The sequence below is a fragment of the Nipponia nippon genome, unplaced genomic scaffold, assembly GCF_047370975.1.
Source record: "Nipponia nippon isolate SJK-2023a ecotype South Korea unplaced genomic scaffold, ASM4737097v1 scaffold_6, whole genome shotgun sequence".
NCBI lineage: Eukaryota > Metazoa > Chordata > Aves > Pelecaniformes > Threskiornithidae > Nipponia > Nipponia nippon.
Genome location: NW_028262380.1, coordinates 30,316,542 through 30,334,786, shown reverse-complemented (window position 1 = coordinate 30,334,786; position 18,245 = coordinate 30,316,542). Strand labels below are relative to the sequence as shown.

Below are 18,245 nucleotides of genomic sequence, written 5' to 3'. Positions count from 1 at the left end.
GTGCAAAAATTGAAACTTAACAAAAAACACCGAGAAAAGCATCAAGACCTTTGCCCCAAAATACTTAGCAAATAACGAGCAAAGTAAATTTAAATAGACCTCTGCTCTATGGAGTCGTAGTGAGCTCAACATTAAATGCTTTGCACTTGTGCACATGAGCATAGAACGGTTGCAGCTGTTTTCTTTTTTTTTTAAAGCAATTAGTGAGTTGAAAGCCAAATAAATTATCTGCCATTATTTTCATCATCTGCCTGAAAATGACAAAAAGTTCTTGACCTTGAAATAATCGTTTTAAAAAAAGATACGACAGATTACTATCCAGTCAGTGCTACTGACCAAACTCATCATTTTAGCAGCTAATAACACAATTAATTAAGCTCAAATGTTGCACCACATTGCTCTTAGCACTGAATTGGCAACTAAGATGCATTTAGTACTTCTACAGATTTTTCTAGACCTACTGATGTCAGAGAGCTGGATATATCACTCACACACAGGGCTTAAATCACACCTTTAACCTGAAAGCACTATGACCAGTCTGGACATATACTGTTGTTTTTACAGTTCTGTTTTACATTTAGAAATTTAATTACGGTTTCCAAGAGAAAAGGGGGAAGGGGAGAAAGCCACACCCTCTAGCTCTTTGGAATATACAGCTGAACACTAAATTTTAATGTTGAAGTGTACTATTTAGCACAGAAACAGGGGTTTGAGCAGAGTTACAGCATGCTTAAGACATTTCACTAACCTGTTGAACACGCTTGGAGTTGGACTGTGATCTCGGTCCCTTTCCCTGTCTCTGGTACGTTCTCGATCTCTGTCTCGGTCCCGGTCGCGATCCCGATCTCGGGATCGCTCTCTCTCACGTTCCCTATCCTTCTCTCTTCGTGCATAGTAATCCCACTGTTTGCTGGTGTCCATAAGACTAGACCATGAAGGAGCAGAACCTGCAAGGTGCGGAAAGGTGACTAAAGAAAAAGACGTGGGTATTAGAAAGAACAAAATCAGATACCATACGAAAACTGTAATACTACTTATGCATGAAAACACAGACGTTTGTCAGCCTCCTCCAACGACATTTTCCAATCTTCCCCTTTCACATAAAAGTAAATTCTGAGCAAACCCTGCATTTTTTCCATGATGCTAATACAGGCACCTGGCACTCATTTAAATACTCATTATGAAGATGTATAGAACCAGGATATACACCATGAAGACTGTCTAAATCCTTTTGAAAAAAAAAATATTGTGCAAAGCTTTGCTGTAAGAATCTGATTTTATGTGGTCAAATGGCTTTGTTTTGGGGGAACAACAAAACAAAACCAACCAGAAATCAGAACTGCCTTTGAAACTCAGTGGCTCTGAAAGTACAGTTCAGAAAAACAAAGAAAAAGGATGCTTCCAACTTTAAATTTAGATGTTACTATTTTTATGTTTTGTCCTTTAAAAATCATTGTATTTAAGATATAATATTAGTTACAATGTTCTCATTCACTAATTTATATTCTATACTGTGCTTTGCCATACTTTTCTGATTACAGAACGTAACAGCAACTTTAGAAGTGTCTTCCATAAATTCATTCTGGGGAGAAGAAATAACACTCCCACTTATGCTTTGTAGGATACCATTTCTAATGAATACCCAGCACAACCACGATTACCACTAAAATATAATAGTTTCAGAAAATTAAGTATATTATCTTAATCTAAAAGATGATATGCTTAAGAAGTTAAGAACTTCACAACACTGTCTTCAGAAGCTTTTTAGGTAAGCAGCAATGGGAAGAGAGAAGGCACATGCTTCTCCATTGCTTTCTGCCAACTCCAATGTAATAAATAACTACTACTCTTAATGCCCCAACTGTTCTGTCCTGCCCTCCCTCTCCAGAAGCCTGGTGAATGTGTCCTGTTACTGAGAAATAAGGGCTGTAGTATTTAACTGGAAACAGCACTCTCTAGTGGACTTACAGTACAGAGGACTTTCCACTTTCTGCTTATCTGCTTTGCTAGCCAATGATAACATAGCCTTCAATAAATCGTTTGTTTTGAGTTCCACTTCATTATCTATAATATGAGAACAATATTCACTTGACTCCATGGTGTCACAAAGAGACATTAATAGTATAATTAACATAAATATTTACTGAACAATGTAAAGTGCGTTACTGATGCTGTATTTAATACCGTTAAGTTATAGAACCAGTAGCTTCTCCTGACAGCTATGCTCAGACTGCCTTGCCTACAACGTCTGGGGTATGCCTGCCCCAGAAAGCTTTGGCAGAAGCTTAGGACAGCAGTTTGCCAAGTGTCCAAAGGAGGAATACAAAAGACCTTTTGAGCAGGCAGTGGAGCAGGAAAAAACACTTGATTGTTAAAATACATTTGCAATGAAAAGCATTATAATTCTTTAAAAAAGCATTTATATGAGGTTTTGCCTCTAACAAAATGCTTGACACTGTTTCACTTCAGGGCTACAGAGGAAATGAGGAGTTAACAGAAAAAAAGACCCTGATACAATAGTATGTTGTTCATTATACTGCCAAAACCTGAAATTCTTCTAAGGAAAGCAGCCAGAAATAGCAAAAAAACAGCTGGACTTTAAAGACTGCTAATTTCCTTGACTTGCCACTATGTCAACAACATACGTATGGTCTACGAGACTTGAATACGCTGGCTGCCAGAATATTCTGATCTGAAGTGTAAACTTACGCTTAACTTTAAATGTATACTACAAAACAATTATTCTTATTAATGGTAGTATAAACTTTTATGATAAATTTTGGTTACTCCCTCACATCTGCAGTAATTCTCATCAGACAGAAGTATGTCCTTTCCACCCCAATAACCTGGGATAAACTAGTTATTTGATACTCTGCACCTTTTTGTATCTAGATTTTCACCAGTAATTATTCATAACACACAAGAAGCTTACTTTCTACTATGAACTGGTGCTGCATTTACTACTTAGGGTGAAGTAATTTGTCACTTTTAGTATTTCTACATGGATTATTCCAATAATTTCTACAAAAAGAAAGACCCTTCTGAAGTTTAACTCTGATTTTATTTGCAAAACAGAAAGAGAGGGAGCTTTGAACAGTCAATAGTTTTGGAGACTTAAGTCCTGTTTTGGAGACGGTTTAAAAATTTAAAGCTGTATGGTGTCACAGTGTAAGGCGAACTACTGATACATCTTCTTTGTGCCTCAAAAAATACTGACTCTTAATCTGTTTCTGTAATGCTGCATTTCTTGCAAGTTCATAGGATATAAAGAACATTTAGAGCACAGAACAGAGAAACGCTTGAGGAAAAAGCGAACAAGCATACCATACAAGTTGCTTCACTAGCAGACCAAATGCGGTGCCATATATTGACAGCTCAATAAAATTCAAAGATCTGATAGCAAAGGTAGCACTGAATTGTGAAAGGATTTAAGAGCAAATTGAAGAAACTGCATTGATACAGTGGAAGAGCACAAAGACGAAATAGATATTGTTGAAGCTACAAGTTAAGAATATTATTTCACTATGCAACCTTCCTAATGGGCTTGCAGTGGGAAACATGCCTGACCACTAGAGAAAAGACATCGAGGCATGAGATTAGCAATTTGAAGAAAGGCTAGAGCCTTAATCAAGGCTGGTGTATTTTGCAATGCATTCCATATGCTCATCTTCCCCTGCAATTTTGACAAAGCCATGAAACGTACAGACTGGCAAAGAAGACAATGGGTTGGAGATTCAGTGCTATCATCCAAAGCAGCTATTAAATAAATATACTTAGCAATTCTTAATTAAAATGATCTGTACCCTACTGTGCAGCTGAGCCCTCAATTTACCTAAATTCTGATGCCTGGAGAGCACTGGCCAGCGATCACATTGTGAGACAAGGACTGTGCGAGTAAGATGCTGGCCAGGAAAACATCTTTCACTAAGAGATGAACAACAGCAATAAAATGCCACTGAGCTTCTACAGATCCAGAAATCCGTATGACAGGCACAGCTTAAGAGACAGACTATTTGCTTTGTGCAGCAAATACGAAAGCTTTTGCCACAATAGGGATGCCAGGCACACTGGGAAGACGGGAGCAGACTGGGAAGACGGGAGCAGACTGGGAAGACGGGAGCAGACTGTGCTCCTTCGTCTCCATAACCATACAAAGGCAAACATATTTTTTTAACCCTGCTGAAGAAGTTCAGATTCAATCTTGGCATGATCACAGTGACAGTCATCTTTTGAATATTGGTACTGCAACAACATAAGCATGCCATCACCTCTGAAGGTCAACATAAAACTTGGAAATATTCTTGTGTCCCTGACAGTACTTGACAGAATAGCAAATTCTAACAAAAGAGATTCCAAAGTGAAAAACATTCTAAATTGGAGACTACGTATGAGATGCAATATACATACTAATGACTGTAAGACTGCTTTCCTTATGATACTCTGCATAGCTTTAGATGTTGAAGCTTCAGCAAAATAGTCACTTGGGTATCTTACTTGTCTGCCTCAGCTTTAAAACCCCAACAAACACAGTTCGATTATTGCTAAAGAAGTAGTTAGCGTAAAGCAGCTGTTTGCCCACATCAAGAATTCTTGAAAACATAGCAAGCTTCCATGCATGAAAGCAAACACTTGATAACTGATGAGGATCCTTTCAATGTCAACAAAGTACCACTTGTTACTCCATAAACTGCTCTAACTTCAAGAAATTACAAGCCATTCAAAAATGTCATTTTGTATATCCTCTCTAAAGCCTTAGGAACGTCGGAGAGATACATTATCTGAACCTTTGATCTGTGCTGAACATTATGTATCCCCAGAACTGGACAGAACTTTCCCTGCAATTTCTCCTCCCAGCAGCTAGGGTCCAAACGAACAAAGAGCAAGGAGACAGAAAAGTCAGCTAGAAGAAAAGGCACTAGGCACGGGGCTGGATGACAGATGCACTGAAGGCAGAGGCAGTAACTGGCAACACACAAGGTCCTGCACCTGGGTCGGGGCAATCCTCAGTATCAGCAGACTGGGTGATGAATTGATTGAGAGCAGCCCTGCAGAGAAGGACTTGGGGATACTGGTGGATGAAAAATGAAATATGAGTCCACAACGTGACTTTGCAGCCCAGAAAGCGAATCGTATCCTGGGCTGCATAAAAAGACACATGGCCAGCAGGCTGAGGGAGGTGTTTCTCCCTCTGTGCACTCTTGTGAGACCCAACCTGGAATACTGCGTCCAGCTCTTGGACCCCCAGTACAAGAAAGACATGTTAGAGCAGGTCCAGAGGAGGGCCATGAAAAATGATCAGAGAGCTGGAACATCTCTCCCAGGCAGTTCAGCCTGAAGAAGAGAGGGCTCTGGGGAAACCTTACTGAGGCCTTTGAATACTTAAAGAGGGCTTATAAGAAAGATGGAGGGAGACTTTGTACCAGGGCCTATAGTGACAGGACAGGAAAAGGGTAGGTTTAAATTGGACATAAGGGAGAAATTCTTTATGATGAGAGTGGTAGGACACTATGTTGCCCAGAGAAGTTGTGGATGCCCTATCATTGGAAGTGTTCAAGGTCAGGCTGGGCAGGACTTCAAGCAACCTGATCTAGTGAAAGATGTCCCTGCCCATGGCAGGGGCGGGTTGGACTAGATCATCTTTGACAGTCCCTTCCAACCCAAACCATTCCGTGATTCTATGTTTATTTTATCTTCCCAATTTGGGCTAGGTTAGAAAGAAGCTGACATCTTCATATTGTTATCACTCTTTTGGCTCAAGAAGCAGAGCTGTGCTAGGTAACAGTTCTAAACTCACTGTTGACTCTGTGGATGTTCATTGGATTGCACATAATGAAACTTCCATTTTGGTCCACTTTTACCATAAAACAAGAAAGTGATGCTTTTCAGCTTCAGATTTTTTCCATAACGTTAACGAAAAAAAAAGAAAGGCTGACTTTGCAACAGGATAGCTGAAGATTATAGTATCTTAGACAGTTTTTCAAAGAAGTACATCACTCAGGATTTCTCAATGATTGGTCTCGCTGGTTAAAACTCTGATATCTCAACAGTACTTGTTCTCCTGCTTCTAAATCCTACCAGTTCTTGGAAAATTCTCCCTGACTTGTGTTCCATATTACGGTGTATTATTTTTCAAAATCACAGTTCTGCAAAAGCAGCATGGAAAGATATCTAGCATACAAATAAGTAAGCAAAAAATAGTATTTATCAACAGCTGTTAAATTTCCAACAGCATTTATCTGTTTACAATAGTAGGCAATGAGCTTTCCTAATGAATTACTGAAAGGACCTGTTCAGTCTCTTAGCTAAAATCCTGATAAGTATATCAAACAATTTGATATAGCACTAGTCAAAATTTTCAAACCCAGCAAGCTTACTCACCACTGCCATATGAAAACGCACGAACAGAACGACCATCATAGCCAGAAGAATGTCCACTGGTGAAAAGAAAACGTGTAAAAATCCAGTTTTACCATCACAGCCACCTCCATCAATAAATATATACTTTTAATATTATTCCCCTGAATTCTTACCACCATACAGACGAAACCAAAATGGATTTAAGTCCTCCATTTTGAGCATTACTAATTAAGGAAGCTGTCTATCAACACAAACCTGTATATTTCATGTTTTACGACAGGAGGTGAAAATAGCATTCTGTCTTCTTTAAAACAAAAAATATCCATATCATCAAAGCTGTTCTTTTGTGTTTTCAATGAATTTTCTATTTCAGATTTTTCTTGTATCATAAGATGTTTCTGCACAGATACTGAGCTTAATATCCAATTGCTTGAAAGTGCTTCATTCATGAAGCCATTCTCATTCTTTCTGTTAAAAAGTAGATATGTGAGCATATCTGAGAACAGGTGGACTTCAAATGTGTAGTTCTATAAATAAACTATTAAATTAGCTACACATTTTCTAAGCTGACTTCTTTCAGTGGTAGCCAACTCAAGTAGGTAAAAACCAGAAAGTTTGAAAAGGATGATATGTGCACAGGACATAATTCATACATATGTAATTCCTTCATGACTTTTAGCACTTCCTACATAACTTGAATGAATTATCTTTGCAGCATTTAACCAAAGTGTTATTTCTGTTCTTGAAGGCACTTTAAGAAGTAAGTTTTGGGTTAGCTTAGTTTAAAAACAAAACAAAATGTATGATAATGAAAGGCCAATGCAACACCTTAACATTTAAAATATGAGATTTAGTTCCTAGTTTCCACAATAAACTTGATTTTTTCACATCATATTTCAGAAACTATATAAACATTCACTGCAAGTAAATCCAATGACCACTGCTTAAGAGTCAGAAGCAGCAGTCACTCACAGCAACTGTCAGTAGGAAATAATAAATTTAAAATATAAATACTTTTCAAGGACTGTGCTGGCCACCTTTTTTTTCTTCCTTTCACACACACACGCATATATATATATATAAAAACGTATGTACACATATACATACACATGTATATAAAAAAAGAGATTGAAAAAATACTGCTAGGCCTATTAAAGCTGAACACTTAGAACAAGCGCAGTAGAAATACAAATTTGATTCCGTGGAACTCTGGCATTTCCTATAGCTTATGAGGGCTTGAATCTGTGGCCAAATTGTTTATTTGCATTTATACAAAAGGATACGGTAGCTGACAAGTATACGGTTCACTTAAATAAGCCTTCAGACTACTAAAGAATACTTTACCAATCATTACCTTGACTTTATTCTTAAGTCTTGGCACTGGTATAGTGTCATAACTCAACTAAACTAATAAGTCGTCAAGTAATCTACTCAAAAGAATATTAAGTGCCAGACAGGTGAGACCAGTAACATTTCTGTAAAAATAGTGTAAAAATCTGAAACCGTCTTCCCACTCCCAGATAAAATCCATAGAACACTGGGTAGTGTAAGAGTCCTTACTAATTTATTTCAGTTACAGAATACTGATACATCGCTTTATAAGATTTCAAACAGATAATCACCTTTCTATTGTGGGTATGAGGGAAGGTGGAGGACCGCCAGGAGGTGGTGGAAAGCCTGTAATAATAAATTAGGTGAGGGGGGAAAAAGGGGGAAAAAAAACCAACTATAAACATATAAAAGAACTAGGCTGAGCATACAATGGCAAACAAATTCCGGAGAGTACAACGCAAAAATTGTTTCTCACTGTGTAAATGGGGTTTATTTTGTAAGACTGAGAACTACTTTCCAGCTTAACAAAGGCAGAGTATTAAACATATATTACCAGTGCTTCAAGTCAAATACCTTATCAGTCTTAAAAATACGGTAATTTAGAAGCACAGGAAAATTCCAGGGTATCTAACAATACTTAATAAACAACAATCACAACTATTTTCTGCATAGCTGAAAAAAACAGAATGGAAAGAAGGAAGCACACATCTAAGAAACTGTCTGATTAGGTCCACTACACAACAGCATTTTCATACATTTTCTTTTCTGCCTGGCATCAGAATAACTCAGCCTACATCTATACATATAGTTTTGTATTTATGAACTTTTATCTAGATAACTAAAAGGAAGTTGGTAAGTTGTACATCAGTTAAGTTTTCATTTCTTAACCAAATGTGGAAAAAAATTCTAAGCAAGTTTACCTGGTGGTGGCACTGTTATTGGTATACCTAAAAAGACAACAAATAATATATCAGTTACAGTAACAGTTTATGTTTATTATCTGTAGATCTAAAATCAGTTTGAGCTACCACGACATACATGATCAAGAAGAATGATAACTTATTTTCTGTGTCCTCAGATCAAGATCTCATGTTAATACCAATTGTTAAGATTTTATGCAAGCCTTGTGAAATCTGGCTTTTTATTTAAGTTCCTATTCTTCAGGATCTTATTTAATTAGAGACAAAAATAATGAAGAATGACTCTGGGTCTCAAGATTAGAATTAAATCCATAACCCTAAAATGTTTAATATCCAGAAAGAAAGTAACATCCCATAAAATATATTTGCTTTATTTTATATTCCGTGACTGGATGAAAGGAAAGGCAATTGGCCTCTGACCTTTAATAGCTCAGTATAGGAAATAGTAGGTCCACATGGACAAAATATTCTAGCAACAGTAAGCATTACAGACTTTTCAGTCAATGCTATGCTACACTGCAATTAATCATTCAGATGCTGCTTGGAGGGAAAAAAAAAATTGTTTGGTACTCTATTTTCTTGTAAATATCTGAGAAAGGAGCATCCTTTAATACAAACACATTCAAAAACTGTTCTAACTTTTCTGGTTTTCAGACCTAGCTTAGCTGTTACGAATCTAACTAAAAGCTGAGAAATTGTTCCCAACTAAATTAGCTGACCTAACAGAATATACCGCCTCAACATATAAACCTATCTCATTTGATTATGAAAGGAATGATTACAAGGTAAAAATCATTCGTACACTTTAAAGGATATTATCTTCTCATACTTTGCAAAGAACTAGCTTTACCTCAATTGAGCACACAGAACACTGTTACATGAAAATAATAAACTGGGCTAAAACAATATTATCAGAAAATATACTACTTTACCAGGCATAAAGCTCTTTCAGTTATGAGCAACTCTACTTACATTAAAAAATAAGTACTTTCAATCTGACAGCTCACTGCAAGACTTTGGGGGGCAGAGAACAGAAAACTTTGCCAAGTGTTTTCATCAGTTTTGCTATAACGGCATAAACATCCAGACAGAACAGCAGCCAGACCCACTTAAATGAAAACCCATCTCATTCCAGTTCCAGACTTCATCATTCAGAGAACATCCTAGATGTACTGGCAACCACAGGATTAATTTTATGTATATATCATTAGTTCAATGTTAGAACTAAAAGACTATTGTATGGCAGCAACATTTAACTACATCTACATCTTAGAATGTCTAGAAATGCCAACTGCTCCCAAATTGCCTTGGCAGAAGGCAAGAATGAAGGAATATGCAAGCTGAGGAAGAGTAATCAATATTAATGTTCACTAATTGCTGGCATGAATTCTTGCCAGCATTAATCCTACAGGATTAAACAAACTGTGAAAGAAAATTGAGGTTGCTGTCCAATCCTGAAGATTTAAAATCTAATCTCTCAGCCAAAATGTAAATCAGGAAACAAATTTCTAAACCGCATGAGCCATTTTCTCTTCACCACCACACAAGCTTTCTGATGTGCGCTATCGTTAACAACACTGGAAATCACACAATAAAAGGTCTGATAGTGTAACATTTAAAAGACCAAACACTCCTAATGAAAATTTCTGAAAGACGACTGGGAACTCAAACTGTTGCATAGCTTAAGTATTTTCTATTCATCTTTTTTGGTTAATTGTCCACCTTAATAGATTCTTCATGAGCCTACAACACAGAAAATATATATATATAAAAATATATAAAAAATAGCTCTTAACACCAATGTTAAGTATGTAAGCTAGAAAAACATCCGAAGTTTTGTCAAATTGATTAATTTATTAGCTCTACCTTATGCTTAAAAAAAATTCAATTGCTGCACTAAAAAACAGTATATTGTTAGCACTGAACCTGGCACTCACACTATGCACAGAATTGCCTGGAAAGCCATCAGCTAATACTCTTTACAAAAAGGAAGAAATACTGATTAAACAATTAATATATTCCTCAGAATTTTTTCTTGTGCAGAAATACCAATAAAAATCTCATAACGAGATTAAAAGCCAAATGAGAAATTTCACTTGAGAGCCATTCAAACAAAATTCAGACTGAATACAACTAATATCCAGAGACCAAACATCCAAATCATTTTAATGAATTGGTTAATGCAGCTATTATACTAAAAATAGTAGGCAAAACATAGGCATTTTTTCCTCAAAAACCTTTAAAAAGAACATTTAAAAAGTCATGAGTAGTGACTATATCATTTTAAGACAGAAGCTAATTTACTTGATGGTATCATAAAGGAAGAAACATTCTTCTACATTACAAGTTAGCAAGTATCACTAAAAGGATCTAAACAAAGCTGTTTTCCTCACCTTCTTCACTAACATATGAATGTGACACAAAACAAGAAACAAAAAAAATCATAAACTTCAGTTAATGGAAAATTAAGAATCTCTTAACTCTTCACTCCGCCTTCTACTAACGCCATGTATGAAAATATACTTGAAGTGTCATCAGCCAATTACTACTTCTGAGAAAGAAAAAAAGAGTCTGAAATATTGAGTCGTTTCTTGCAGCGTAGGGACTAAACTTGAGTACCAGGGCAAGAAGGTGACTTAGCATAGATCACGTCCCGTCCCTACAACACGTTATACTGCTACAAAGATACACCTGGCCTAAACCTAAATATTCAGACTTGTGTGTCAAAAGCAATCCAAATGGCATTAGTGCAGCATTTTACCTAATGTGCTCAAAATTGCTTTCAGGACATTGTATACCATCCTGCTAACTCAAGGCTGGTAAATATTTACAGAAAACCAAGTAGGTTTTGCTAAAGGAACGCAGTGCCATATGTGCTCCGCTTGCGGAGTAAGGAATCAAACATGATAATGCTGCCACGGCTTAGCAACATACTGCACATCAGCTGAACTGTGTAACAGCCCACAGCAATGTAATGTAACTCAACCTGATGTAAAAACTTCTTTTGCCACAGGCTAAACTAAGTCAAATTCTGTCTCCTTTATCGCAAGAGAAAAAGTACACACTTCAATTACTGGGGCTGAGCAGCTGTACAGTTACTTGCTAAGCCCTTGTGTAAGTCTAGGCAGTCCAACTTTCCAAAGTTATGCAACAGAAGTCCAATACTTCAAAGTAATTTTTTTTTTAATATCACAAATACATGTCGCATTTTAACTACGCTCTTCAACCAAAACACATAAAACAACTTTTAAAGCCTGTTAAACAAAAGCATCCACGTTCTTCTTTAGATTTAAATTACTCCAACATAGCAATAAACCAAGCAAACAAAAAACAACACATTTTTTGCCACAGCCAGTGATCTCCTAGGAGTATTTGAGAATTTTCTGCATTTGGCCCTTCGAATCATTCCAGGACTCGTTCCTCAAAAAAGATTTGAATTGCAAGAGTGAATGAATTCAGAACAAGAGATCTAACTTCAAAGCAAGATCCTTTTTCAAAGGGGCTTTTGGAGGATGTTTTATATTTGGAATGCTTAAATTTTCTGGCAAGTAGTCCTGGTTTAATATTGGGCAAGAGTAGTTTTTTTCCTCCTCCTCCATTTAACCTAGGAGGGATGGCAGATTCTATTTTAGGAACAGCTTTGAAGATAAAGAGCTGGCAACAGCACAATTAAAACACAGGCCTGAAGAAACTAAGTCCACAGCTCTTAATCGTTATTTTTGAATCTACTCGAAGCACGGAAGGATATTGAAGGAGACCTTCTGAACAAGTGTATGTCATAAACCTGTCTGTAAACAACAAGACTGAAGACAAACCTGCTTGCTAAATCTGTAACATATGTGGATTTCTTTCACCTTTAAAAGCTCAACAGGTGAGGGGTTTCGTAAGAACAGTCCAGTACACCCATATGACATCCCTGCACCAAGTGCGTTTGGGGTGTCTGAGGGGGTTCTTCTCATGCTTTTAATAATATACAACTTAGAACACCTTTTCTGTACCACAGTTACAATTAAAATAATTACTTTCTAAAAACTTGGAATGCATTACCTATGTTATTTTATCAGAAAGGTTTTAAGGCAACTTAAAACCGCAGTTAGCATTAGTGTCACGTTTCTCTCCTTTCCGTCCCCACTGCAGTAAGGAAAATTGCCAGAGCAGTAGGATATTCTCTCTTCAGACACGCTATTTTTTATATTTATGCACAAAAACATGGAAAAGGGCACAGAATTATTTAATCTTTAAATCTCTTCTGTTTTCTAGGTTGCACCATCTTGTGTATGACAATCACTGATGAAAGTTAGAGCTTGCCAGGCAGCAGGAGTTAATAGTTTTAAAATCAGCAGCAGCAATTGAAGAAAGCAACCTCTTCTATGAGGATTTAAACCTTAAAGCCCCACACAAAGTTGTTGCACAGAAATAATAATGTTACTTCCTTGCTTACATGCAAGAGTATTAACAGCAAAAAAACTTTTAAAAGATTTCCTATGCAAACAGAATACCAAAGAAACTGCTCAGCATGATTTCAGAACAAGTCAAGCAAAGAATGCAAGGAACAAAAGCAGAAAATAAGGCTCCACCTTAAATCAGTCTCTTCTATAAACAAATCCTTCACTTTCCTACTCAAATACTTCTTAGTTCCTTGCTAAGTCCCTTTGAACTTAATTCCTTAAAATGACAACACTCGGGTAAGTACACTATTTGTGCAAATGCCCATGACACTCACCCCAGTAAATTTCTATAAATACCAAGTTTCAGTAAATATTCAGTAAATATCAGTAAATTTCACACCAGATTTAACAATTAGAAGAGTTCTCAAATAGCTTTGATTCCTTTAAGATTTACAGACACAGGACGCTGGATGAAAACATCAGGTGCTAGTAAGACCTCTGACTGAAAGAAAGGATACGGCACAATTGCAATTCTTATCAGACTTTTGGGAATGCATACATACTGTGAGGGGAAGGGGGAATTAAAGCTTCTGTTGCTGCTTTGACCTTAGACATCAGAGAATCCAACTTCTGACACAAATTCATAGTATGCCATACTTTTAGTTCAGAAGTTTGTAGAATGACTTGTTAACATGAACGTCTCAACAGGATTAACAGTAGTTGAATTACAGAAAACAGCTTCTCACTTCAAACATTTTCAAGGACACAAGATCCAACATTTAGTCTCTAGGTAATTATTTATGGCTTGAGATTACACTTACAGAGAAAGTAAAGACAATTCTGTTTCTGCCTTGCAGATATATTTAAGAAAGGAGTAGAACACAAAATTGTGAAATCCTGCACATATAGCCAAATGTACATGAAATGTACTGTCTTTAATTCATTATCATCAAGCATTTGATGATGCTGCATCTCTCATTTTTCACATCCTATGTAGTGCAGGATATTTACCTGGTGGGGGAATCAGAGGTGGAGCAGTACTGACAGTTGGAGGGGGTGGGAGGAAAGGAGGTGGTGGAAGGTGGGTAGGTGGAGCTCCTGGAGGGAAAAATGGAGGTGGCTTGGTAAAATTGTCTACTTCAGGATTAGATCGTTCTGAAAGAACCTGTAAAATATCAAACTATAGTTACAATTGCTACGTCAAAATGGTAGAAGATAGGTTTCCTCTCTTTCCAGTTACAACAACAGGAAAGTATTACTTATGCACTTAAAGAGCCATATTCAGATGGTTTAAGTTCTATCTGCATCCCTAACGTTCAGTGTCCCATACTTGCCAAAGACCTCTGAGGGTCTAAGAGCAGCCAGTAGGGAACAACAAACGTAAGACTGGAGAGGGAATATAAGCCATCTGAATAGGGCCCAAAACACCATCTTAAATTTATATATAAAGGAAAATATTTTAAAAGTCAATATGAAAACCATGAAATAAACCAAGACTTTCAATTACTTAAACACTGTGTGATCAGATGAAAAACACATAGCAGTGTTTTCAATATAAGCACTACAATCCATTATTAGTTTCATTGTTTAACCTTAACCTAAGTTGGCATGGAAATGCAACCAGGGCACCAAGCAACTTTGATTCTTCTCCACAGGTAAGTCAGGAGAGAAAAAGTGTATTCAATCTTAATGCATTTAGTTGCTTTCCTAAGATAATGCAAGCCAATAAAGACTGAAATCATAAAGACTAATCTTACAATTTGTGGTAAAATAATAAAATATAATTAAAATAAAAAGGTACTATCAACTATTTATTCCTTCACAACTTATTTTTAAAAGACTACATTTCTCAAACTGCATACGAAGAGGCTTTCACTTTCAGCATTAGTGTCTGGCAGGAATAGGGGAGAAACGGACAGTCAATTTAGATATTTATCTTTGTCACTTAGTAAACAAAACACTATCCTATGCAGATCTACCAGAGCCAGTGCTGTCTCCTGGAATGTAAGCCTGCAAAATTCCTCATTTCCTTTGAGTAAGAAGTACATCAAAACATTTATCTTTTGAAGTATATCAAATATTTCATCTTAATGTATTTCAATTAACTGCCACAACTTTCTTCCTAAACTTAAAGCTGCTTCTCTATTACTCATTCATACACACGGAAATGTTTTAATCAGAAGCTATGGGGAAAGCAAAAATGTCTTTTAGTCAAAGATAGTGTACAAATCTGCAGTATAAAACCTGTATGTTGCTGTTTTCATTAGCACGCCGTCGTCCTTCCACCCTGCTGATAGTGATGGTCTGTCCAATCACATCTATTGCGCCAGATAATCGCCTGCAACACAGGACAAACCAGAATCAACAAGCAGAATTAGAAAAGGGAAGAAAAAAAAAAAGAAGAGAGAAGAAAGTCTTACGGACTTCTCCCATTCTAAATGCCAAAAGTTCCTTCTCCTGTATAAATATAAAAGACTGTTTCTGAAGAACATTAAACACGATAAGTTTGCTGAACTATGCAAGTGTGTAGAACTAAACAACGCAGCAATAAAGACTCCTGTAGCATGAAGGCTGACTCTCCACATTATCCTTCCATCCCCTACAAGATAATAAACCTACACTTCTATTACCAGTAAATGAAAAAAAAAAAGAAGAAAGGAACAATACAGTGAGATCACAAAAACCTCAGTAAGAAGAAATATATTAAACAGAACTTCTCCAAAAATCTAAAGTAAAATAGTTATAAACTAATCATTAGAAATAATTTCTAAACTGCAAGAAACCATACTGGAGGATTCCATGGAAGATCAAGCGAAGGTAAGTTAGGAGGCAGAAATAAACGTAAGCCAACACTACCACGCATACTATCGATATTGCAGCACATACTGAACAAAATCAGCCGACATCTTTCTTATCTTGGAATACACAGTCTTAATATCAAACAGGAAGTATATGAAACTTATAGACACTGACTCTTAAATTAAACCTTGCATGAAACTCAAAGGAATCTTAGACCAGCCATTCATACTTCTGTGCCTGAGTTTTCGAAATACAAAAGGTCTCTCTCTCAAACACCTCTAAAACATTTGCATAGCTAAGCACTACGTGCACCTTTTTTAAAGGAACCGGCAACAGAGCAGCACAAGACGCACCTCAGTCTCCCTTACAACCCAATCAGGCAACAACAGAAAAGAATGCAAATTAAGAACACCTACCTTAGAAGTAGTTAGTAATGGACTTTTAGAGAAACAGGACAAGAAGTGTGACATGCATAAACACATTCTTTCCCTCACAGTTTTTGCCAATCAAAAATTTAAGGACTTCCCATGCAACTGTGTTTAATAGCCCCTGATTCACTTGCACAATCTCTTTTGAACACACTTTTACTTTTGATCTCCAGTGATGAGATCTGTTTCAGCTTTTTTTTTGCCTGACAATTGTATTTGATGCCCTACAGTCCCTGTGTTAAAAAGAAAGACTGGGAACAAACTTTCAGGAAATTTCAGAAAAGAAATCCAGAGGAAAAGAAAAATACTTCCAGTTTTAGAAGACAAGTTCTTGTATTTTTTTTTATCTAGTGGACTACTAACCACACTAATACAAGTAGCAGGGAGAACAGCTGGATGTTGGGATTACAGGCTCCAAGTTCAGCCAGACTGATAGTTCTGACCCCAATTGCTCGAATACCAATTCCAATGCAGCTGAAAAAGACACAGCAGACACTAGAGCATGAAGGACCAATTAGATCTTCCAGAGATAATCTAAAGTTCCTTGGCAGACTACATACTGAGGATGATCCAAATACCTCGCCTCTGAGCTTTTCCATATCTGGGTTTAGAGCTTCCTCCTGGATTTTAAAGCAAGCTCATTAAACACAACAGTTTGGAGGAAAAAGAAAAGAAGTCCAACGGTACAAGAGTCTTTGAGAACACATCTGCAAACTATAACAGTATATACTATACACCAGCCTCTCCAAATATAACACAAGTTTAAGAAATTCTCTGCTCTTCTAACATCCCATCCTAAAAGTCAGATTGTTTCAGTCTAAATCCTAAAATAATCAACACCTGCTTTCCTAACCCTCCCCAGTGGTTTTGCATGGTATTCCAGCACTATCATACTTTGGATTATTATTTTGCTTTCAGTAACTAAATTGGAAATGTAGGTATTATAAAACAATTGATAAACCAACTGTTTCACTACAGGAAAAAAAAAAAAAGGACAAGTGAATTTTTGTAAAACAACAAAACTTTGTCTCAGTCTTCACTCTTACAGCTCATTTGGTTTCAGAGTTCTAAGACACTGGTCCTCCTCCACTGCTGGTTTCTTCCGTTAATTATCTAAACCCATACCCTAGAAAACTCATTTTACCTAGCTTTAGTCCTTGTGTATGATAGATGACTGTCTTCTACAGCAAGAAGTCCCTCCTCAGATGACTCCCTGCTTGGCTCACTCCACCGTTTTACAGGGTTTCCACTTGGGAGTGAAGTACTTCAAATTAAGACTCTTCCTCTCTTGCACTGTTTGCACACTACCAGCAACTCTTGGAATCAGCATTGAAAACATAGGCAATGGACACCAATGCAAGAGTATTGGGCATTAACGTAATATGTGCATCAACCATACCACAATAATACCAATTTTGGCTTGGGAAGCAGCCCAAATACAACACTGCATTATCAAGGGAAGCGAATCCAGACTACCAGTTGGTTCCTAGGCATCAACTTTACTCAAATGAACAGGGCTTTCACTTTAATTTTTCTGGAGTCTGAAGAGTACATCTATGCTCACTCATCCTCACTGAGCTGGTGCTTTATAATTATTTTTTTACTAATGTTTTATACTGGTATGTCCATTGTTCTTCCCAAAACCTGCCAAGAGATTTAATTATTGTAATGATGGATGAGTTCAGGAATTTGCCATCACACCTTGAACTTGACAAATTCTCTATTTCCCAGACCACAATAATGATTTCATTAAGTACTCCACTAAGAGAGCTTGAAATTGAACAAAAGAAAGCATATGTTCAGTTGGAAATGGAGCCGCGTATTACACCACTGTCAAAAATGTAATCTTCACAAAGGCAAGAGAGGCATCTGAAGTGTCCAGAATTTAACAGTTCAGCAGTTTTGTAAGTGGGCAAATCTGAAGCCTCAGATCTTGATTAAGTCATAGCAAGTTGGCACATGGGGAAATTTCAAAGACTCCCCATCCACTACCTAGCTCAATGGTAAGATGTTAAGCAGGC

At 36.9% G+C, this 18,245-nt stretch overlaps 1 protein-coding gene across 12 annotated transcripts in view; it reads right to left on the bottom strand.

Annotated features, from left to right (window-relative positions):
• FIP1L1 (factor interacting with PAPOLA and CPSF1) overlaps positions 1-18,245 on the bottom strand; it is a 41,779-nt gene that overhangs the window by 5,276 nt on the left and 18,258 nt on the right. For 5 of the 12 annotated variants that reach the window (XM_087738034.1, XM_087738038.1, XM_087738035.1 and 2 more), the window contains 7 exons: positions 15,242-15,335; positions 14,009-14,162; positions 8,610-8,636; positions 7,980-8,034; positions 6,379-6,434; positions 1,969-2,064; positions 749-968 (listed from right to left, as the gene is read on the bottom strand). In XM_087738034.1, the coding sequence (XP_087594160.1) occupies positions 749-968; positions 1,969-2,064; positions 6,379-6,434; positions 7,980-8,034; positions 8,610-8,636; positions 14,009-14,162; positions 15,242-15,335 (702 nt within the window). The remainder of the gene's footprint in view (positions 1-748; positions 969-1,968; positions 2,065-6,378; positions 6,435-7,979; positions 8,035-8,609; positions 8,637-14,008; positions 14,163-15,241; positions 15,336-18,245) is intronic. The other 7 variants (XM_087738040.1, XM_087738043.1, XM_087738044.1 and 4 more) reach the window with 3 other exon arrangements.